Source organism: Haliotis rubra, unplaced genomic scaffold (assembly GCF_003918875.1).
Source record: "Haliotis rubra isolate DU_JTF1 unplaced genomic scaffold, ASM391887v1 Scf24, whole genome shotgun sequence".
Classification (NCBI taxonomy): Eukaryota; Metazoa; Mollusca; class Gastropoda; order Lepetellida; family Haliotidae; genus Haliotis; species Haliotis rubra.
Window position 1 is genome coordinate 289,447 of NW_025766447.1, and position 25,100 is coordinate 314,546.

General features: G+C 40.6%; 2 protein-coding genes across 9 annotated transcripts in view; both read right to left on the reverse strand.

Annotated features, from left to right (window-relative positions):
- Nucleotides 1-3,979: 3,979 nt before the first annotated feature.
- On the reverse strand, nt 3,980-6,482 carry LOC124278576 (transmembrane protein 169-like). 3 transcript variants are annotated; one of them, XM_046714315.1, is made up of 2 exons: nt 6,417-6,482; nt 3,980-5,073 (listed from the first exon to the last, which is right to left on the reverse strand). In XM_046714315.1, the coding sequence occupies exon 2, from the start codon at nt 5,000-5,002 to the stop codon at nt 4,376-4,378; it is 627 nt and encodes a 208-aa protein (XP_046570271.1). In that variant the 5' UTR covers nt 5,003-5,073; nt 6,417-6,482; the 3' UTR covers nt 3,980-4,375. The 3 variants fall into 3 exon arrangements, with proteins under 3 accessions (XP_046570271.1, XP_046570269.1, XP_046570272.1); XM_046714313.1 differs by having other exon boundaries at nt 6,421-6,479; XM_046714316.1 differs by having other exon boundaries at nt 3,980-5,068; nt 6,421-6,471.
- A 2,298-nt stretch (nt 6,483-8,780) lies between these two features.
- Nucleotides 8,781-25,100, reverse strand: part of LOC124278577 — an 80,610-nt gene continuing 64,290 nt past the window's right edge. For all 6 annotated transcript variants that reach the window (XM_046714318.1, XM_046714319.1, XM_046714322.1 and 3 more), the window contains 7 exons: nt 24,561-24,668; nt 22,157-22,213; nt 20,620-20,752; nt 15,660-15,737; nt 13,335-13,429; nt 10,446-10,736; nt 8,781-9,797 (listed from right to left, as the gene is read on the reverse strand). In XM_046714318.1, the coding sequence (XP_046570274.1) occupies nt 9,285-9,797; nt 10,446-10,736; nt 13,335-13,429; nt 15,660-15,737; nt 20,620-20,752; nt 22,157-22,213; nt 24,561-24,668 (1,275 nt within the window). In that variant the 3' untranslated portion in view covers nt 8,781-9,284. The remainder of the gene's footprint in view (nt 9,798-10,445; nt 10,737-13,334; nt 13,430-15,659; nt 15,738-20,619; nt 20,753-22,156; nt 22,214-24,560; nt 24,669-25,100) is intronic.

Below are 25,100 nucleotides of genomic sequence, written 5' to 3' on the forward strand. Positions count from 1 at the left end.
CATTGACCAAGGCCACTCTGCTTACGTAGACCTGAGTTCTCTTCAGCTATAAACAGCACAGTAATCAATTATATATCATCAAAGAATCAAACCTCCTGATTGTATAACCCCATCCGAGTTGTATGTCCAACCTGTACAGTGAAAAGGTAGGCACTGTGCCAATGACTGACCTAGATCTACCTAGGTACAACATTTTGTTGCTGCATGTTAGTGATAGACCATTTTCATGATTTATGTCAACTACTGAACCACTTTGGGTGTGTGACCATTTTAAACTAAAGAATTATTTGAACTGTTAATCCATTTTTGGGTGTGTGTGACCAATTTCATGAATTATTTGAACTGTTGAACCATTTTTAGGGGGTATTTGTAATTCTTTGTATGTACATAAACATTTTGTTTGTAAACTACAGTGCACCTGCTAGAGACACAAGTAACACTCTTCTGCTAAACCTAGTATGTCGTCAGGAACATGTGACACACCACACTTGACTGACTGACTGACTGAGTTTGGTTTTACGCCGCTTTTAGCAATATTCCAGCAATATCACGCAGGGGACACCAGAAATGGGCTTCACTTATTGTACCCATGTGGGGATTCGAACCTGGGTTTTCAGCGTGACGAGCCAACGCTTTAACCACTAGACTACCCCACCGCCCCCACACCACACTTGAGCCAACTGACAACAAATTGTCAAGTTTAAGATGAGTAGACAAATTCATGGCCCGATCTATTCTGAATCAAGTCTTAGCAAACAGTGTATTGAGATTTAATGTTCATATATTTCCAGGAAACTGTAAAAAATGCTTCCAGTATTTGAATATCCACTCTAAATACCACAAAAAAGAGACAGAAATCTGATCACAAGTAACGTTGTTTACATTACACTGTAGGCACTTTCAAAGAACTGTTGATTCGAATGATTTAACAAAATAATCTTATTCATATAAGATATCCTTTCCCACAGCTTAAGCCAAATAAAAAAAATGTTGTGGTTCCGATTACACCTCTTTATAATTTAGGGTAGGTAGGAAGGAATTTTTTTTTCACATTTTTTTAGAAGTAAAGTACAAACTAATAACACATTTATCAATGTGTAATTGTTTATTCAATCAGAAAGCTTGCCCATGTGGCCCGAATCGAACCATCATGTCTACTTTCTCTATCAGAATGACCGATGTCCGTTGGTGCTGGGAAAAAACAATGGCATCTGAAAGCTTATTTTATTCATACCTCGCAAAAAAACTAGGGTTGGCACCAGAATTCAAGGGTCGGTTGGGTAATAGGAACCACAACATTTTTTTCTTAGGCCTTATAACAAATAGCACATAATATTCATAATCTACTGTGTATGTTAATTGTTGGACCTCCAAATGCCTCACAACCAGCTTTAATCTCTCCATATTGTAATATTGGTAAATGATACAAAATATTTCAACAGTTTATGATACAAAATAGTTCAGCACAGTGCAAAGACACACAGTAATGTAGGAAAATAGTTACACATAAGGCAGCATTGAGAAACTCACAACCATAACTAGCTCCACCACAACACAGACACAACATGTATTCCAAGGGATCAGAGGTGATGCAGCAGTTTACCAGTTACACATGATAAAACACTTCAGTGCATCTGAACACAGAAACGGTCACTGCTGTCAGGCTGGTCAACAGAAACACACACATAAGGGACCGTTCATAATTTATGGCTCTGTGTGCGTGTGTGTGTCTGTGTGTGTGTGTGTGTGTGTGTGTGAGTGTGAGTGAGTGAGTGAGAGAGAGAGAGAGTGAGTGATGATTTTAAGGGGGCACCCATTTTGTTTTTGTTCTGGGAGCTGGGGGTCATGGGGGTACATAAAATATGTTTAAAACATGCTTAGAAATTATGGGAAGGGGGAGGGGGTCATTGAGTTTGTACATGACATACAGGGGTCACTTATTTTGTACATAAATTTATTTTTTTTTGGTGTGGGGGTCCATTCACATTGTACATGCTTCTCCATAAAAATCATCATCACCCCCCAGCCATAAATAATGAATGGTCCCTAAGCCTCATATTGCAGGCAAGTTAAAAAATTTGATCTTACATAAAAATCTTAATTCATTTTGTGGGTGTATGTGCACCTTTCAATCTGACAAAAATCAAATTTACTGATTTGTTAAATTCCATACAGAGGCAGAGCAAAAGTTCTGATCCTTATCTGAGCACATTGCAGTCAACTTGGCATACAAGCTCTTTGCACCACTGGTAATGGAAACTGTGTGTCTCAAAACTATGTCTGAGAAATCAAGGTTTTCATCCCACAATGACCTTCTGAACTGGTCCCTTACACAACTGACAACACATTCTGCAGACCAAACACGAAAGAGACAGATGTTGCCACAGGCAACCTGTTACACAATGTGGAGAAAATTAACATCAACAGTTAAAGGGAGATAATCCAGCATCAGACATGGGATAAGGTACACACATATTTCCATAACTACTTTTCTAAGTGTACAGAATGACACTAATTAGTGGAATACATTGTTACTTTGGTGTTACCTGTGTAAGGTTCATGGCTACATCACAGTACATGTGACAGATGCAACAGAAGCAAGTATGACAAGATACTAGCTAGATCACCTGTTGTGAGATATATAGATGAAGTACAGATAATGATGCTAAACTGAGCAGGTGCTGTGAGATATTGAAGAACTACCAGATGCAGGGCCAGTATGTGCTGTTGCATATGAAGGGATCACACTCAGCTTCAAATACAAAAGAGCCTGGAGCTGAGCGGAATTTGGACTCCGGTGGCACATGAGCAGAGAGGGTGACGTGAGATTACTACATCCAGCAAAGACATGAGACACAGAGATGTATAAATTACCCCAAGATAGCAGGGTTGGGGATAAAAATTTAAAATACTCTCACCAACTAGCCACTCGGCAGCCATGACATACAACAGTAAGTGGTAGTTCTATTATGCAAGCAGATTATCCAGCGGATATCAGCACAGCGTAATGAAATGTTTTCATATGTTCACAACAACCATCATGTTACATTTCTCTGAATAGGTTAGAGGCCTCCCCACCCCACCCCAAAAAATAAATAAAATAAACAAACAAACAAAAACAACAAATGTATATAGTCTCATGATTTTGTCTCAGATTACCTTTGAATTCACACAACAGAACTCTACTAATGTTGACATTTTCCCTGTAAAGACACGAATCATGGTTTCAGTCACTGATTTTGAAATTCGTGATTTGGGATCTCAGTATCAAAGGTTTGTGGCAAAGACAGCTGTATATCTACTGAGCAAAATTACCATATTTACAGACAAACAAAAATGTCCAACATAGCTGACACAAACAAACACAATATACAAGAGTTGCTTCCCTTGCTTCACTCAAATCTCTGTAATGGCTGCCACCATGAACTGATGAAGTTACATAACACAAGGAAGGCAGTCAGAGATTAGATGTTTCATACACCCTGTGCCTCATGCATCAAATTAATGTCCAAATATGTTATTAAATGTATCTTGAATTTGTGACTAAAGCACTATTTCAACACTTGTCTTGTAGACCTACTCCAGACTATGTACAAAAGTATGGTCAGCACGTGTTCACTAATCTACTTAAACAAGGGCAAAAAGTCCCCAAAATTTATTCCCGTGTTCTTAACCTCGTGGAGAGAATTTTATCTGATTCAAGCCACGTTTTATTTTCTGAATATAATCTTTTACCTTCAAGTTTCCGATACCAAAAGCCCCGTTTTAAAACAAAAAGAAGTCAAAATTCTACTTTCCAGCAAGTTTTCGCCTTTTAATTTAAACGACTTTAACTTTGTTTGTCTATTGTGTTGTTTTGTGTTTTCATACCCTTTATGTCATTTTAAATATTTAATAATGTGATCACTTTCAAATATAAAAAGAAATCCCCTAGTGGTAATACTAGAGTATTGTCATTGTCATACATATATGACACTAATTAGTTGCATAATTCCAGTATCAAAGACCTAATCACCAAGTTCACCATACTCACAAACATAAACTGTTTTTGTTTACTTTGAAATCTGACTTCACAAACAGATGTGAGTTGCTGTGTTGAAAGTTTCAACATATCAAAACTTTGATATACATTGTATATCCATATAACAATTTGAGCGCTTATTCCATGAAGCTTGAATATGCTATTGAAGAGAAAGCCAGGGAAAGTTTCATGCTGAAATCTAGTCAATACAAAAACCCAACATACAGGTAGGTCAAATTGCTATAAGTTGAAGTTGTAATACAATTATTTTGATTGCACAAGCACTGAGGTGATATGTGTTCATTCAGATTAAACTGAAACCTTGCAACGCTGCATTATTATAATGAATCATGTTTATGACCGTGAAGTGTGTAATATCTCTTCATCGGTCTCATTCAGTATAACAGTTTCATAGGGTGAACACTCAGCAAGCCTCAAGCTGTTGCACAGCCAGCCATAGAAGCCTTTCTCGAAATCTGCAAACTCCTTCCTCCAAGATGAGAACCACCACGACACCTGGACAACGGCAGCATACATCGCCACCCCAACAGCAGACAATCCAACTGAGAAGGGAAAAGTTAAAATAAGCAATGGACACAGGGACACCTTGTGCCATATTGTCTTCTCCTCACTGAAGTACAGGTAAATATTGTACCAGGTCAAGCTGCCCAGGTAGAACGCCATGCAGGCCGACACAATGAAAGCGACAGGAAAGCAGACGACAGAGAGGAGAATGATATGTAGTCCCTGTCTGGCCCCACATCGACACTGACGTGAGGTGGCGTGATCTTCCTTGCTGGTCAAACGCTTCAGCTCACTATCGGTCAGTTCCATCATAACTTCAACTGTCTGCCCTGTCTGGTAACCATGGGTGACAGTTCCTGTCATGGTCACCAGTTGACTGTTGGCGCCATTTGGTTGATGTTTCTGTGAAAGTGGCTTTGTCAGTTCTATCCATTCTTTCTCCTCCTTCTTTGCCATACTGACTTGAAAACAGGATGTTTCAAAGACCTTGTGTTGTACGTCAGGAGCTCACATCTCTCCTCTCTGTGCTGAAAACATTGCAATTGTCAGGTAACTGTTTGAAATGAGGATGAGAATGAGTTTTTTTTGCAAAATCATAATTTTCATAAGATCACTGTTAATCAAATTGTCTCTATGAAACTGACAATCACATGTTTCTGACCTGCCTAGGAGTGGGATGAAATTCTGGAACGTCTGGAGTCTTATGCTTAGACTGACTGACTGAGTTTGGTTTTACGCCGCTTTTAGCAATATTCCAGCACCATCACGGTGGGGGACACCAGAAATGGGCTTCACACATTGTACCCATGTGGGGAATCGTTATGCTTAGATGCCCCATACTCAGCAAACTGAGATAATGAACATAAAACTGATGATGAGGGCAGAACAAGCCCTGAAACACTGTACTCAAGAATAAAAAGAAGATGTAACCCAGAAAAATCTCTATGCTCATCAAATAGCATCTTCTAAGATGCCAATCAAGCATCTTATCTGGGATAATGTTAGATACCCGTAATACTTCCACCATATTTACTGCCTATCCTTTACATGTTTATGCATGTTAAACAAACACATGTATTGGTTTTTTTCATTTAACTAACAAAATTTATAGTAACCATCACCTGAATGGATTATATAGAGGGAGAAAACCCCTTTCTAATCTACTAATTACAGAATGCCAATGAAATATACAATGACTTAGTCCAGATTTTACATCAGTTTCATACTTCTTTACAAGTTAATTTCAAGATTTTACACACAATACATACTTTCAGAGATGCCCAGGCAACTGTTCAAAGAAAACTTTAACTTGTATATATTCCTGTTCTAGATACTGCCTGTTTGTTGTACTCAGCAATAGTCTTATGAGGAAAGTGGTCTGTAACTAATCGAGCCCAGACATGAAAATCCTGTGATTAACATCATGAACATTGATCCATGTCAACCGGGTCACCAGATCCCGTTATTCGCCTGTTATGGCATGCATTTCCTGCTGAACATAAATTCTAACCTGTGTCTTCACGTGTTACGATGTTGAGCGTTGAAATCTCAAATACTCTAATGCAATGCAACAGTGTTGTTATGAAAGATATGTTTTACGTTATTGGTAAAGATATAAAAAATCATTTAAATAACTGTGATGGTAGCCAATATATACCTGTTACATCCCCATCTAGATCTTGACAAAATCTAAACATACTATCATAATAAATTTACTTCAAGTTGCGTGTGCTAAAACCGTGAGTAGCATACAACTTCACGCAAATATCGGAGATTTCAAAATCAATCTGACTAAATATTTGGATTTTTCGTTAATATATGTCATGATAACAAACTGTGCATTTCATTAAAATGCAGTGTTGGTGCATACCTACACAGAAAGTGAGTTTCTGGTTCCGTAGTCGTCTTTGTTACCGCACCGTGTTGACAGCTTGATTCACTTCCGGTTTAGGGTCTTAACTCCGTACAGGGTCCAAAGAAGGAAGTGTTGTTAAGAGTTTCTAATGTAATTCTTGCAGTTTCTCCTCAAAATGTCACATTAGCAGTTTACAATAAACATATTTGTGACATCAGTTTCTAGTGTGTGTAATCTGGCCATGTATTTTGGATATTGAATAAGTTCCATTCAGAATGATGATAATTTTATGGATATACAAATTCTGTGAAAGGCAATGTTTCATCATAGATTCTAATGTTGTTGTCAAGCAAGTGATAATCTAAATTGCCAATCAAAAAAGTTGTATTCACTTTAACAATTTTAACCTTAAATATTCAAGCGTTATTTTATGCTCATCAGGCCATAAATTGCACTATGTTGCATCTGTTCATTTAAACACAATCCCGCTCATCCTTCCTCCTGATCCTCCATTGAGTGGTGACAGACTTTCACTGTGTGCATGTGAGAATACTTACAATATGAGACTTTGATGTAATGATTCTGTCAATCACATTGCTCCCTGGTATATTTTGATGATCAAAAGGCTCACCGCCAACTTGGTTATCTGCCAAAGTAGAATGATGTTCTGGCATGATGAACACTTTTACCAGAGTTATACTTGATGCAGTGTCACTGTGTAATGAGGGTTATGGTTAAGATGATTTCATAACATAGCAGTGGGATTGTACATGTACATGTGGCTCAATGCATTGGTTGGGAATTTTGCTGGTTCTATCGTGGCGGCCTACTGAGATCTGATCAGTTACCATGACATCAAAACTGAACGACATTGAAAATCTCCCTCAAACTAAATATGTGTTGACATATAGGCATTGCTGTTCTAAAAATTGACAATGTTGGAAGGATGCTTTTGTATAATATCAGAATCTCACTTGATACTTGGGCAAGATTCTAATGTTGTCTTGTTCCATTCTCTGAACTACACCTCTATCTGTTGTTTACAAGAGGTGAAACAGTGATGCATGCTGAATGATAGACCATTTCTCTTTAGCTCCTCAGAACAGTGAGTGAGTGAGTTTACAGTTTTCACAGTGACGGGCAGATGCTTTAACATTGCATTCCTGATTTACATTGCACTGTGTAGTTCTGTGTGGCTTCTTGTATTGGTCCTGACTTAAGCCAGTCTTACAGTGCTAGCCCACAGAGAACCATGCCACAGTTCAACATGGCAACACTACTCAGACACAGCGTACTGACTCCAGTCTTACAGTGCTAGCCCACAGAGAACCATGCCACAGTTCAACATGGCAACACTACTCAGACACAGCGTACTGACTCCAGTCTTACAGTGCTAGCCCACAGAGAACCATGCCACAGTTCAATATGGCAACACTACTCAGACACAGCGTACTGACTCCAGTCTTACAGTGCTAGCCCACAGAGAACCATGCCACAGTTCAACATGGCAACACTACTCAGACACAGTGTACTGACTCCAGTCTTACAGTGCTAGCCCACAGAGAACCATGCCACAGTTCAACATGGCAACACTACTCAGACACAGTGTACTGACTCCAGTCTTACAGTGCTAGCCCACAGAGAACCATGCCACAGTTCAACATGGCAACACTACTCAGACACAGCGTACTGACTCCAGTCTTACAGTGCTAGCCCACAGAGAACCACTACAGTTCAACATGGCAACACTACTCAGACACAGCGTACTGACTCCAGTCTTACAGTGCTAGCCCACAGAGAACCATGCCACAGTTCAACATGGCAACACTACTCAGACTCAGCGTTCTGACTCCAGTCTCGCAGTGCTTGCTTCATTCCCTTTGGGCAGGGGCGAATGGGCTGCCTATATATAGTGGTTAAAGTTGTAACGGTGAAGGCACAGGTTCGATTCCCCACATGTGTACAATGTGTGAAGCCCATTCTGGTGTCCCCTGCTGTGTTGCTGGAATACTGCCCAAAGCGGCGTAAAACCCAATCCACTCACTCCCTTCCTTATAACTAGGCTGGGTGATAATAAAAACCATCAACTGATGTTACCACACGCTGATAATCAAACAACCCATTTTCTGCTCTACTGGCAGGCCGGTCCTGTTTGTAAGAATGCTTTGCATGTTGGATAGTTTCCAGCCCTGTATATTTCATTCTTAATTAAACAAAAGTAGATCAATTCACATGTCCAGCGTCTCAGAAACCAGATGATCATTTCTGAATTTTAGTATTTAAATATTTCAAATGTACTTGTGTGCTCTCCTCGGAGGTTACCATGTTGCTTCAATTACCTCACTTGTACTTTTCCTAAAATTAGGAATTACAAGTTGGTTGTGTTAAGATTCTTTATTTCTCATTTCAGTGACAAACAGGATAGTTAGGATACGATTAACTGTGTGAAGTGGCAATCTTGAGCCACACACAGATATGACGTACATTGAGATCTTGTTAGTTGAAACGCAGCTACCTTTGTAGATTATTCATGTAGCTTTGCATCATCCTTGCTTGTATTATCCTGGGTACTCCATTCTGTTCACACCAATAACCTGGACCCATTTGCCACCATAGCTTCTGTCCCAGTCACACTGAAGGAGGTGAAGCTAAAATGGCCACCACTGCTGACTGAACTCTTCCTTGCTGTAGCTGTGGTGATGAATGAGTCCTGAGTATACCTCAATAGAATGGAGAGCGACACCCTGGTAATTAAAGATGTCTAGTTGTTCGTGCAGCACTGTATCTGCACTGATCTGTCTCAAACGACAGACAGATATTCACTTACTCATCTTTCTTTAAGTGATGGAGATTTAGTAGAAAATTCTTTCTTGACAATGTATTTTAATCTTCTTCCAAAGCTTTGCATGTAAGTTCTTGAAGATCACTCAGGGCATATTTTCGAGCAACCTCGAGTCTGTGGATGTACTGTTCTGTCCACTCATACAACTCATACAAATTTGGGTTATCCTTCTCCAACTCATCTAGTGGAATGTCCACAAGGGGAAAGTCCTCCCCCAGCTCCTTCTCCAGCTCACGATGATTCAACCCATCTTCCTCGGTGTACAGGCTCCAGAAGGGGATCACGTCCCCTGGGTCGATGAAGTTGTGGTTTTTCCACTCCACCAGCTCTGCTTTGCTGTCATCAAAGTCGACATTGTGTGTCTTGTGCAGATGCTCCTGCAGAAGGGACTTTCCCAAAATCCTGCCTTTACAGAGACTGCAGCTGTACAGCTTCACTGTTGCACGATGGTATTTGGCCCAGTGTTGCTGCATCCTCGTCATCGTCGTGTACGTGTAAGAACAGCCTTCCACCTGGCATTGGGTCTTGGGTATTTTTATGTGTAGTCCCTTGACCTAAATTGAGAAAAGCATCTTTTATTATAATCAAGATCTTATATGGAGTCCAGTTCAAAAGTTACAATAAAGAGAAGAATGACAGTTATCACATGGAAAATCACTGAAAAAAATGCCTGATGTCAGCGTATTTTGCAGACTCATTGCACCAGCTGTATTTTGTGATATATTCCAGTCATGTCAGCATGGTGAGAGGAAAGCCCAAAGTTACGAATGTCTCAGATCTCTACCACATTGGTGAAATCCAATAGCACCTGACAAAACAGAATCTGAACGGATCGGGATTTGAATACTTGATCACAGGAACAATAGTCATCATTAGAATATTAATCATAAGATTGCTACCTCTAGTTTTGTCACTGCCATAAATATATTTTGGTTTGCGTGTCAAGTACTACAACTATTTGTCAAGATAACGTTATTGCCAATCAGCATCCAGCTCTTGAGCTTGCCTGATGTAGTCAACATCACCTATTCAACAGTGTTTTCTCTAGTACATAGGTCTTGTAGTCACACAAGACAACTAAATCCAGTTATTAGCTGGCATTATTGCTGCCCAAATACAGTATTTATGGTAATGATGTAACAGAGGTAGAGGATTTGTAACAATAACATGTTTGTGGTTTGTGCCATGACTGATTGATATACCTGAGTCAGTTGTGGCAGGACAACATTTCCTGGATCACTGTATTTTTCATTTTGTATGAGATAAAATTTTGCTCCTTTCATTTTTTTGTCCAAGTTGTCTCCCTTGACATCATGCTCAGCCTGTAGATGTGTACGCAAGTGTGTCTCAGTGTGGGTTAAACCAATACTGCAGTCCTTTATGGGGCAGGTGAACTTTTTCTTGGTGGGAGTATGTATCTCTGCCCAGTGTCTAGCCAGGCTCTTCCAGTCTACAGGCTTCTTTATTGAACAGCCAGCTACAGGACATTTCTTCTACAACATACACAGAATAGAAGACAGTCAGACCACCTTTAGTTAAATGACATATTCACATATGCTTTACAATAAAAAAATCTATTTGGCATCCTTATAAATGGCTCATTTATTTCATACATTTACATATGGTATATTCATTTGACATATTTACAAGTGGTTTAATCATTTGACATATGTACATGAGGTTTACATATTTGACACATTTACATTAGGTTTATATATTTGACACATTCACACTGGCCAGCTCACAACTTACAGACACTCACCTCACACGGGCCAGCTCACACTCATAGACACACAGTTCACAGTGGCCAGCTCACATGCACACAGCTCACACTGGACAGCTCACACATACACACAGCTCACACTGCCCAGCTCACAGATACAGCTAACACTGGCCAGCTCACAGACACAGATCACACTGCCCAGCTCATAGATCACACTGCCCAGCTCACAGATCACACTGTCCAGCTCACAGATCACTGTCCAGATCAGACACACAGATCACACTGCCCAGCTCACAGATCACACTGTCCAGCTCACAGATCACACTGCCCAGCTCATAGATCACACTGCTCAGCTCACAGATCACACTGCCCAGCTCACAGATCACACTGTCCAGCTCATAGATCACACTGCCCAGCTCACAGATCACACTGCCAAGCTCACAGATCACACTGTCCAGATCAGACACACAGATCACACTGCCCAGCTCACAGATCACACTGCCCAGCTCACAGATCACACTGTCCAGATCAGACACACAGATCACACTGCCCAGCTCACATACACACAGATCACACTGCCCAGCTGACAGATCACACTGCCCAGATCAGACACACAGATCACACTGCCCAGCTCACAGATCACAGTGTCCAGCTCACAGACACACAGATCAGTTCAGATCACACTGTCCAGCTCACAAATCACACTGCCCAGCTCACATACACACAGCTCACACTGCCCAGTTCACCAACACACAGCTCACAGTGACTGCCCAGCTCACCAACACACAGCTCACACTGACTGCCCAGCTCACATGCACACAGTTCACACTGCCCAGCTCACAGACACAGCTAACACTGACCAGCTCACATACACACTGAACAGCTCACAGATCACACTGTCCAGCTCACACCCACACTGTCCAGCTCACATACACACAGATCACACTGTCCAGCTCACAGACAGCTCACACACACAGATCACACTGCCCAGCTCACACACACATAGATCACACTGGCCAGCTCACAGACTAACATAAGAGATCACACAGCTCACACACACAGATCACACTGCACAGCTACACACACACACACACACACACAGATCACACTGTCCAGCTCATATACACACAGATCACACTGCCCAGCTCACATACACATAGATCACACTGTCCAGCTCACAGATCACACTGTCCAGCTCACAGACACACAGATCACACTGTCCAGCTCACAGATCACACTGTCCAGCTCACAGATCACACTGCCCAGCTCACATACACACAGCTCACACAGCCCAGCTGACAAACACACAGCTCACACAGCCCCGCTCACATACACACAGCTCACACTGCCCAGCTCATCAACATACAGCTCACACTGACTGCCCAGCTCACATTCACACAGCTCACAGCTACAGCTCACAGACACAGCTAACACTGCCCAGCTCACATACACACTGTCCAGCTCACATACACACAGATCACACTGTCCAGCTCTCAGACACACAGATCACACTGCACAGCTCTCACTCACTGCCCAGCTCACATAAACACAGCTCACATACACACACAGCTCACACTGGCCAGCTCACACACAGCTCACAGATCACACACACTGGCCAGCTCACAGGCACACTGGCAGCGCACACACACACAGCTCACACTGGCCAGCTCACAGAGAGACTACCCAGCTCACAGACACACAGATCACACTGGCCAGCTCACAGGCACACAGCTCACAGCTCACAGACACACTAGCTCACACTGCCCAGCTCACGTGCACACAGCTCACGTGCACACAGCTCACACTGACTGCACAGCTCACATGCACACAGCTCACACTGACTGTCCAGCTCATATGCACACAGCTCACACTGACTGCCCAGCTCATATGCACACAGCTCAGTGAGAGACCCAGCTCACAGCTTACACACACAGCTCACACACACTGCCCAGCTCACAGACACACAGCTGACACTGACTGCCCAGCTCACATGCACACAGCTCACACTTGCCAGCTCAGAGACACACAGCTCACAGCTTACAGGTACACAGCTCACACTGGCCAGCTCAGAGAGACACAACTCACATACACACAGCTCACACTGGCCAGCTCAGAGAGACATAGCTCACAGCTTACAGGTACACAGCTCACACTGGCCAGCTCACATACACACAGCTCACACTGGCCAGCTCAGAGAGACAGCTCACAGCCACACAGCTCACACTGGCCAGCTCACATACACACAGCTCACAGACACTCAGTTCACACTGGCGAGCTCATCGATACACAGCTCAAATGGGCCAGCTCACAGGTACAGAGCTCACATGGGCCAGCTGACAGCTCACAGATACAATGGTAGTTTTCTTACCAACATCATTTTCTTGTAGTACTTTTCGGCTGAAGGGTCATATAGGCATTGTTTCGTCCGTATCAGATTTATGTCCATATTGGTTTTCTGAACAACTGAAAAGAAAAGTTAAACATTACTGAGCATAATTCCAAGAATATTACCTCAGTTACATCCAAGAACAGCTGTTTGAGCTGTCAGTCATAAAATAGAATCTTTGAATGGCATCTTGATACACACTGAGGGAAGATATTTGTGGATGTACATATCGGCGTACATTCTCACCACTTGTTCACACTCGAGGAGTTGACATCTATAAATTCCCATCCAGGACCCACTTCACACTATAAAATATGTTTAAAATGTAAATCTCCATCCTCTTCACTACTGCATAATAGCAGTGAACAAAATCCTATCCCCTGCAGGTAATGTAACTGTGCATGTATGTCAGCTGTAACAATTCACTTCTTTTTCATCCTCAACTAGATGCAGACATTTGGGTACAAGAGCAGAACTCATTCCTGATGTGATAAGGGCAGTCTTTTTCAAAGTACATCTTTCTGCTGATCATAATATTGTTATTTGATGATCACATGCTTTTGACTTGGAACAAAGTCTTCAGCCTCTCTGAACAGCTCACCCCAACACACTCCTGCTCCAGTTATTGATGTAGGACATCTCTGGAAGCCTAAGGACTATCGACATTCCAGGTTAGTGGACGAAGCTTCCTGGTTTGATCAGCCAGCTTGTAGGAGCACAACAAGCATTGGAGTTCAGGCACAGTTGAAATGTTGTCGCTGCAGCCACAACAGTGTTAATGGTGGTGAGGTAGGTTGACGTCACTGATCCCTTGTATTTCTTTATAAAACACAGGTGCTGAAGATACTCTACGATGATCCGAGTTGTGGTTATCATCGCAAAAAGAGCCAGCAGAAGTTAGATGCGCCAGAGCAATCAAATGAGCAATTCTTCATGAATATCCTTTAGCAATCAACAATCTCTGTAGCTGCAGAAGGAGGTCTTTCAAAGCGATTGCCAGTGTTGTAAACCCCTGCTAACATGTACAGGACCTGCGATACAAATCTGGGTGTTGAACCTGGTTGCTCCCTGTTTGCATCTAGCTCTTTGATGTGAAGAGAGTCTATCTGCTAAATAACTGGATTGCCAGATGCAGAAGGCGACCCTGTTGAACCCATAAGGTTGATGCACCACAACTGCTGAGTAGTCCAATTGAATAATGAGGTTGGCTCAATAATCCTCGGTCCAATGTCATCTGCTGCATTGAACACTAAATTGTTGATATGCAGGGATTGATCAGCCCTGCCACTCACTGACTGAGAAGAGGTGCTCCTCAACTGTGTAGTGATGTGTTGACGTATAGATATTGTGTTTGTACAAACAATGTAAAAAAGACTGGTGAAGACCAATAAAGGTACTAATGGAGGGACGATGAAAGACAGATTGGAGAAGACGTGAGAAGGCTAAGAGTGAGTGAGTTGGGTCTTACACAGCTTTTAGTCATATCCCAGCAATATCATGGTTGGGGACACTAGAAATGGGCTTTACACATTGTACCCATGTGGGGAATCAAACCCGGGTTTTCAGTGTGACTAGCGAATGCCTTCACCACTAGGCCTACCGCCCCAAGGGAAGGTTAAGAAGTTTCTGCCATTGTCAAAGATATCTGGCGTGAGATAGCCCCAACAGTACAAGATGTTTGATCTTTGAGAGGGATGAACATCTCCCCCGACATGTCCCGAAAACGGCCTTGATAAATTGTATTCAATCGTCACTGTAGGCTTTGAAGACAATCCCTTGACAATGTAAGGTGATGGGTAACATACTGGGTGATGGCCTTTGTGAAGAATTGTTTGGTTGTTGAGCGTTCTTCAAAGCAATGGACATCCTGTGAGCCATCCTTTGAAAGTCAAGATCATTTATAGTAATAATGGACACAACACATTCAAACTTTTTCTGTAGGATTTGACCAAACTTTAGAGAAACCTGTTGTGTGACTTTCCACACATAATATATTAAGGCTTAAGAGAAACATTCAAAACACAACATCAAAGCTGAAATCAAGGCACTCTGGGTAACGACCTAAGCAACTGGCAACTAAGTACTTCCAACTAGTTCTTGTGAAGATCGTATAACATTTAACAAGGTTAGCTCTGAAATTTGATTTAAAAAAATAACGTAATTTTCAACACCAGCTACAAATTGAGCCCATTAAATTCAATGATTTCTGAAAAATCTCTGCTGTTTTTCAACTCAAAAGGCCTGTTTTGAAACATGTGCTAACAGTTTTTCTGATGAAAACACTCAGTGTTGTTCTTCGTGACTTACCTGGTGCTTTGACAGCTTCGGGTTGTTCTTCACTGACGGCAATCTTGCTCTCCAGCACTATCATTCCATTTAACATGGCTGAATAACTTAAGGAAGCTCACCTTGTGTTGTTTGTTCAAAGTTACCAAGACAGGCATCATATCACTACATAAATACCAACCCAATAAATATGGGAGCATTCTTGTGTTTAGTCACCATTCCTTCATTTATATTTCATACTTCTTACACAAGTATCAGATAACCACAAGGAATAAGTTTTTTTCATAAATGACATTGAAATAAGGTAAGATATAAACACATATAATGATACATTGGAAGCTGTCAAAACTGGCCGTTGTCCAATCTGGCAAGTTGTCAACACCGGCATAAAATCTCAGTCCCGTCTGTGGCTAGTAAATTTATCATCATTTAAAAGCTCAGCAATCCGGCAGCTGTCAATTCCGAATCTCAGCATGAAATGAGCCACCCAAATATGTGTTTATATAGTAATCAGCGCTGTCTAATCCGGCGCATGGCCAGGAGTGGGCCGTATGTGTCACAAATTAGAAAATCATTCTCAAATCGTCAATTGAGCATAAACAAACGAAAATGACTGATTTTTATTAAATAGGAACAATTACAGGTATTGTTAGTAATTGTTAGTAAACTTACCTCTGGATTATGGTTGCCAGTTTCCTGTGGTATCACAGTGACATACAGAAATGAAAGAGAAAAAAGTTCTGTTAAGAAAAACCTAAGTCATTGTTATCTTTAGTGGTATGCCTAAAGAGTGACATAGTTATATCCCCTAGCTGTGACGTCATACCACTAAGGAAAACTATGACTTAGGTTTTTTAAAAGAACTTTTTTCTCTTTCATTTCTGTATGTCACTGTGGTACCAAGGGAAACTGGCAACCATAATCCAGAGGGAACGTTTACGACATAATTGTGTTGATTTATGATGTTTTGCTATGAAGTCAATAAAAGTGAATATGAGTTCAAATCTTTGTCTTTTATTGTCAATGTGTGTGGTAATTAAGTGAACCATGTGATACAACAATGTACATTGTATATGTGAGTGACAAAACTGGTTCAGATCTAGTCATAGGTGACGGTGTCAGCTCTACAATCCAGCACGCTGTCAAAACCGGAGTACTGCAAACGTATTTTATCATCCAAAACTGTGTTCCACAGGAGATATCGCTTGTGTGAGATCAAACGATATCTCCTAGGAGATATCGTTTTGACAGTAGATTTTGTACAATGCCCTGACAATGCTATGACATCGCTGCACTGCAAGTCTAATGGCAGTAAAAAGTTCAAAGATGTACATATTTCATTGAAAATTAATGAAGAGTGATTTTGGATGATAAATAGAATCTCACCCTCGTGTCTTCTGATATCAAATATATCAACACTCGTTGATAAAGTAAAAATATCCTCGGCAAGCCTCGGATATTTGTAACTTTATCAACTCGTGTTGATATAATTGATATCAGAAGACACTTGGGTGAGATTCTCTATATATATCGTGCAGGTTTTATTTTAGCCCAAAATAATTTATCGCGAAAATTTATACACAGCGAATAAACCTTTCATTCATTCGTTGTATTAGTTACAGGGATTAAGATTACCATGTGTATTTGAGCCGGAAATAGCAATCAGCTGTGTACGCGTATACAAGTATTCAAGTTCAAACATGCACAATAATATAACGGGACAAATTCTGATGCAGTTATCAGTAAAATATAATACAGAATACTATTATTTAACCGAAAGAAATATAACCTAGCATTGTGTAATTTTAATTGCAGTTTCTGCTCTATAAATGTAAAATATATATAATCAACACTAACGTTATACAGACCTTCATGAACGTGGTAAGTTGTACGCACATGGAATGGGGTAAAATAAGGGTATTTTATTTATTCATTCAGATTGTATTTATATTTATTCCTGCATATCACGAAATGAAATCACAACAAGCTTCATATATGGTAGAAGTTCATTTCCTTGATAGTCAATTAACACATCAATCATCACATTCACAACAACCCGGCTTGTTTGAACTTGCGCGATTACGACTTTGGCTTTAGTGTCATCTTTGCAATCGTTTGGATCTGGAGGACCAGGTGTTTTGGGGGAAGAGACAGCTGGCAGTTCCGGCAATTACTGATTGCGCGAATAATTGACTGCGCGATGTAGTCTAAAATGTCAATTCCACAAAATTTCTTCAGTCACAATGAGTGCTGGTCTAACAGGCCAAACTTTCCCCCTGGCCAAACCTTCCCCGGGGAAACTTTAGCCTAGGCCAAACTTTCCCCCCTAGGCTTAATTTTCCCCACCCTTGAATCAACTTTAAACGCTACTTGTTTCAAACCCTTGTTCTTATATCAAACGAGGGAGATTCTGGCCAAGCTAGGCTATATCTTCCCCAATCTTGTTTTCATGTTTATGTCCGTCTTGAAAAAGTCAGAAATGAAAACAAGACATAGCTATTATGCTTTTAAGCAAGCATAAAAGCAAAGATATTATACCATTAATATTGTTTTATTATATTTTTCTTATTTTTATATTTCAATAATTTACATATCCCCGATTACTCCAAATTGTAAATTTTATAATAAATTGTATATTTATATACTTATTCTATCTCACGGTATGCACCTCTCTTCGTATTCTACAACCATGTGTGGAAACGTGCTGTAGGCTAAGTTGAATCAAATCTTTCTGGCATCTGCCCCGCCCTGACCTCTGCCCCCACTCCGACATCAGCACCTGTCAATCATCTCCGTAAACGTGGAGCTCGCTCAGATGATCATGTGACTACCTGTGCCTGTCATTCTCGTCTTGGAGCTTCCAGTAATCTGTGATGTGGGTCAGGTCAGGTGGGTATCCATCGCGTGAGATAGGATAAGTACATAAATATACAATTTATTATAAAATTTACAAATTTTTAAACTTATCCTATCTCACCGTATGCACGATCCCACGGTTGGTAGGAGGTCCGCAGATTACCCTGTCAATACGTACAACCGGGAAGACGCATAACCCCAAGGAGGCCAGGAGAAAGCACCAACTCCCAATATGCAGACTCCAAACTTGAGATGGGTTTCTTGTAACCCCTGGCTTACACAGCACAAAAACTCTAGGAAGTGGGCGCTCCCGAATTAATGTGGTTTTCAGCTGCAACTTTTGACAAGCAAAAGGACGCAGTTTGGCAAGTAGGCCCCGACGGCCCGCGATTTATCAGGTGATCCCAGTGAATTAAAGTCGAAGACCTTAATCTGGCCAGTCCCTGCTTCAAAACTACCCCCTACAGACACACGCTGGAAGGCGGTGAAAGAGGGAATAGCTCGGTTGCTCAACTAGTTTAACGTTCAGTACCAATCCTCCTACCTTACCAAGGGACTCAGGAGCAGAACACTTCGAAAACCATGTAGGTAATCGGAAATCAACACTTCACTGACGTAATTGCTCAGAGAGCAGAGGTCAGTAAGCGGAGTGGCTTATCTCCAAATCATTACTACATTAATACATCTGTATATTGAACAGTGTCCCTATTAAGTATCAGCTAAGCAATGAATATGATTCATGTTCACTGCAACTACGCAGATTTATTACTATACATACTACTGTGTTTACAAAATAGCAGAAATCAATACTGTAAAATGTGATATGTATATCGCTTGAAAGTGGTGTGTAACGCAAAAGCTGTATTCTATAACATGTAAAAATTGCATTTGATTCTGAAATGCGATGTACAACATACTGATGGGAAATAAAAATACTTTTAAAAAAATAAAAAAATATATAAAAAAAATTACTACATTCGAAAATTTAACTAAATACCCAGTTTTTACTTGGATGTCCATATCCATTCAAAATTTTATTCCCTCACTCATGGCTTTAAATATGGCATCCACGTCGGCAACATCAACTTAACAGTTGGAAGCAGACGTAAACATCAACACAACAACAACCCAACACAATATCTATATCAAATGTTGTATCATCTATCATTCAACAAAGTACCTTATTCTAAATTCAAAAGACAAGGTTTGATAAGGGGTATACTTGGCCCTTGGATATCTGAATCATATTTCATTCACCCAAAGTGATTATGGAATAGTAAACAAGCTTATGTGAATAATGTAAATATAACAAATATTACATAATAAACAGCATGATAAAAGAGCAAGCAACCTGTGTATATTAAATCTTATTTACCCATCAAATGTGCGATTGAATGTTTACATCATATGGTGACATGATTTGGACAGATGAAGAACTAATGCAATGTGTCTTCATAGGACTGGCGGCATGAGCAGGATGGATTTAGAGATATATGCCTTTCAAACATGTATGCATTCAAATCACTACACCCAAGACAGAGGCAAAAATGGACTATTTGGTAAAAATGTGTACCAAAATATAAGTCAAATCTACTGTCGGTATATAAGAGCAAGGATGGGGAAGAAGTAGCCTAGCTAGGCCAGAATCTCCCCCTTTTGATATAAACGCAAGGGTGGGGAACAAGTGACCTAGCTAGGCCAGAATCTTCCCCTTTTGATATAAGAACAAGGGTGGGGAAGAAGTAGCCTAGCTAGGCCAGAATCACCTCACTTTTCATAGAAAACAGAACAAAATATCCTAGTTTAAACAGGGGGAAAAGTTTGGCCTAGGGCGGGAAACTTTAGCCTAGCCCAGACTTTCCCCAGGGAAAGAATATCCTAGGGCAAAACCTCCACGGGGAAAGTTTGGCCTAGGCCAGATTCTTCCCATGGAAAGTTTAGACCGGGAAGAAATGGCCTACTACACCGGTTTTGACAGCTTCCACTGTATGTCAGTGTACCCTGCTTGGAGCAGTTTAAGCATGATGCTTTGTTATTTGCATCAAGTCATTTAGAGTAATCATTGCTCAACACACATTCCACCCTTCTGGATATGGATGTAAACTTTACCAGACCTAAAGGATACAAATGGCTTGTACAGCATCTTGATGTTTCTTGAACCTGACAGTTGCAGTTGTCACATCCTTCTTAACCTTCCGTACCTCACCAGCCAGATGAAATACTTCCATGATCTTCTGTTGGGTTACATCCGGTGCCAGCTGGGAACAGGAGGAGTGGGTACACAGTTGTGAAGTCTAACTAAAGCAGTATCATGTTACATTGTCATTTTGTCAAACACCATACGCAGAAATATACTCAACAATATTCCAGCTAAATGATGGTGGTCTGTAAATAGTTGAGTGAAGATTAGACAATGTTGTGATTGACAACACAAGCACTGATCAATACAACTGTGTTATGATAATCAAGGTCAGAGAGTCTGACCATCTGATTAGTTACCTCTTTAGGTAAGCATGGGTTAATGAAGATCAATTCAGGGCCAGATCTTCAAATACGGGTAAATGCAAAATCAACCCATGTTTAGAAAGGCTCCATAACCTTCACAATACCATATGATTTAATTTGTGAAACTGTGTTGCCAAAAAATTGCCCTGTGATGGCAAGACTTGCTGGGTCATCAAGAGTGCCTTAGCTCCTCTCAGTCACCTGTCATCTCTGTTGCATAAGCCCAGCGATGTTGGCACTTTTCAATACTTTATTTGCTAAACATAGACTGCAGAGGCTTGCATTTTATACCAAGGGGCCAGTTTACAAGAGCACTTATATTTAAACATTACATATTTTGCTTTCAGCTTAAACTATGGGACTAAATGGATTATAAATGGGAACTAATATACAAAGTGTTTCCTTTGTTCAGTAATTTGCATTGTAGGGCACATGAGTGGAGTTTATTGAGTTTATTAATTATAGCTACACACACCAGTAGGCCATGTACCTTCCATCTACAGTGGGACATCTTCTGCAATACATAACTTATTGGTTTAGGCTCCGGTTTTGTAATGAAAACAATGAGAAGGGGTTGTACCCACTTCCCATGTATCTTAATCCATAGGAGCCAAAGATTTTGCTGTGTATTGCTTTTAATTACTGTTGCATTTTTAATATTTTTACACACAAAAATGTTGAAAGTACATAATGAAACTGTGTAATGATGAAACAGCCTCGTAACTTGCAGTACTCATGTCACTTCCATACACTACATTTGGTCAGTAATGTTTCAAAAGCCGACTCAGCCTGCAAATGGTGGCATGTTCGTGTCTGACGGGTTCTCACAAAACTGGCTGCTTACCTCAGTGACATGTAACAAACTACTGCTGAGATTGTTCACATGAGAAGTTGTGGTGCTGAATTCTTAAGGTTCTCCGCAAAATCAATTAAAGACACAGGAGTTGCTTTGTATCCTTTACACATAGATTCCAAATCATGAGTAACTGTACAAGATATTCCTTGCCTATGTTTTCTTGTAAAAAGAGTAAATTAATATATGCTTTTGTTCCACACTGAACTTACTGAGTAAGGTAGAGAAAGAGAGAGCCCACCTGTATGTACAAATGTTTAAGAAACTTGACTTAAACAGTAACTACAAATCTATGTCTACTTACATTGGAAACATACACAATGCCTTCCTTTTGATCATCCATTGCTCCTTGCACCTGCTCCTGAAATACAAATACTTTGAATAGTTTATCTTCATGAAATTAATCACAAAATGTCCTGTGAGATGAATTATGAGCTTTTATGCGTGAAAATAAAACTCACACTGACATGTGACACACAGACAGCATATAACACACAGACATCACACACACTGACATCTAACACACATAGAATCTAACAGAGAATGTCACACTGACATCTCACACATAGAATCTAACACAGAGAATGTCACACTGACATCTCACACACACAGAATCTAACACAGAATGTCACACTGACATCTCACACACACAGAATCTAACACAGAATGTCACACTGACATCTCACACACACAGAATCTAACACAGAATGTCACACTGACATCTCACACACACAGAATCTAACACAGAATGTCACACTGACATCTCACACACACAGAATCTAACACAGAATGTCACACTGACATCTCACACCCAGAATCTAACACAGAATGTCACACTGACATCTCACACACAGAATCTAACACAGAATGTCACACTGACATCTCACACACAGAATGTCACACTGACATCTCACACACAGAATCTAACACAGAGAATGTCACACTGATATCTCACACACAGAATCTCACACATACAATCTAACACACAGAGAATGTCACACTGACATCTCACACAGAATGTCACACTGACATCTCACACAGAATGTCACACTGACATCTCACACACACAGAATCTAACACAGAATGTCACACTGACATCTCACACACACGGAATCTAACACAGAATGTCACACTGACATCACACACAGAATCTAACACTGACATCTCACACACACAGAATCTAACACAGAATGTCACACTGACATCTCACACACACAGAATCTAACACAGAATGTCACACTGACATCTCACACACACAGAATCTAACACAGAATGTCACACTGACAACTCACACCCAGAATCTAACACAGAATGTCACACTGACATCACACACACAGAATCTAACAGAGAATGTCACACTGACATCTCACACACAGAATGTCACACTGACATCTCACACACAGAATCTAACACAGAGAATGTCACACTGACATCTCACACAAAGAATCTAACAAAGAATCTCACACATACAATCTAACACACAGAGAATGTCACACTGACATCTCACACACAGAATCTAACACAGAGAATGTCACACTGACATCTCTCACACAGAATCTCACACATACAATCTAACTACAGAGAATGTCACACTGACATCTCACACATAGAATCTAACACAGAGAATGTCACACTGACATCTCACACACACAGCATCTCACACAGAATGTCACCCTGACATCTCACACATAGAATCTAACAGAGAATGTCACACTGACATCTACACAGAATCTCACATAATAACACACAGAGACATCTGACATCTCACACACATAGAATCTAACACTGACATCTCTCTCACACACACACAGAATCTAACACATGACATCCCAACACAGAATGTCACACTGACATCTAACACACAAACATCTAACACTGACACACACATAGAATGTCAACACAGAGAATTAACACACAGAGAATCTAACACACACAGATCTAATCTCACACACATAGAATCTAAACACACTGATCATCACAGACATAGACCCACACTGACATCTCACACACATAGAATCTAACACACTGACATCTCACACACAAAGAATGTCACACTGACATCCCACACACATAGAATCTAACACACAGACATCTCACACACATAGAATCTAACACACAGACATCTCACACATAGAATCTAACACACAGACATCTCACACATAGAATCTAACACACAGACATCTCACACACATAGAATCTAACACACAGAGAATGTCACACTGACATCTCACACATAGAATCTAACACACTGACATCTCACACACATAGAATCTCACACAGACATCTCACACACAAAGAATCTAACACAGAGAATCTCACACACATAGAATCTAACACACAGAGAATGTCACAGTGACATCTCTCACACATGCATCATAATCACTGTCAACATCTCCACACAGACAACACCACATACACCACCAACATCTCTCACACAGACAACATCTCACACACAGCAAACATCTCCCACAGAGAATCTCACACACATGCATCATAATCACTGTCAACATCTCCACACATACAACATCACAAACATAGGGAACATCTCACACAAAGACAATATCACCAACGCAGGGCACATGTAACAACCACATACAACGCAGACATCCCAAATCCAACACACAGACAGTCCCTAACACACGCAAACAGCATCTCTGTCTGCATCTCCAACAACATCTCACATACAGCACTCCTGTATCCCACAGTACCTTGTTGTCAGTCTCGGTTCTGTGTTCAGCTGCCGTGTATTTGTCGTCCTTTTTACCACCAGAGCTGTAGGTGACAAGTATTGCCACTTCTATCATGTCAAGCACACCCTGGACAGAGAGAGAGAGAGGGCTGTAAATACGTCGGTTCATTAGTGCATCAAACACCCATCAAAATGTCTGTAAGAGATCACTTTACATATCCAGCATAATTCAATACCCAGCAAATGTTTTTTGTGTAAGCAATGCAGTTAAATGTATCAAAAAGTCATAAGCCATTAATTGAAATATGACAAAAATGCCTTAACCAATGAACATTACTCAATAATATATCCAGCTTTTGACAATAATAGGATTTGTTTGCTTGTTGTTTAAATACGCAATCAGCAATATTCAGGCTATATGGTGGACGTGTGTAAATAATTGATTCTGGACCTGACAATCCAGAGATCAACAGTGTGAGGATTGATCTACGCAATTGGGATTACTCAACCAAGTCAGACAATGATCAGAACATCTACATATTATCACACACCTTTAAAA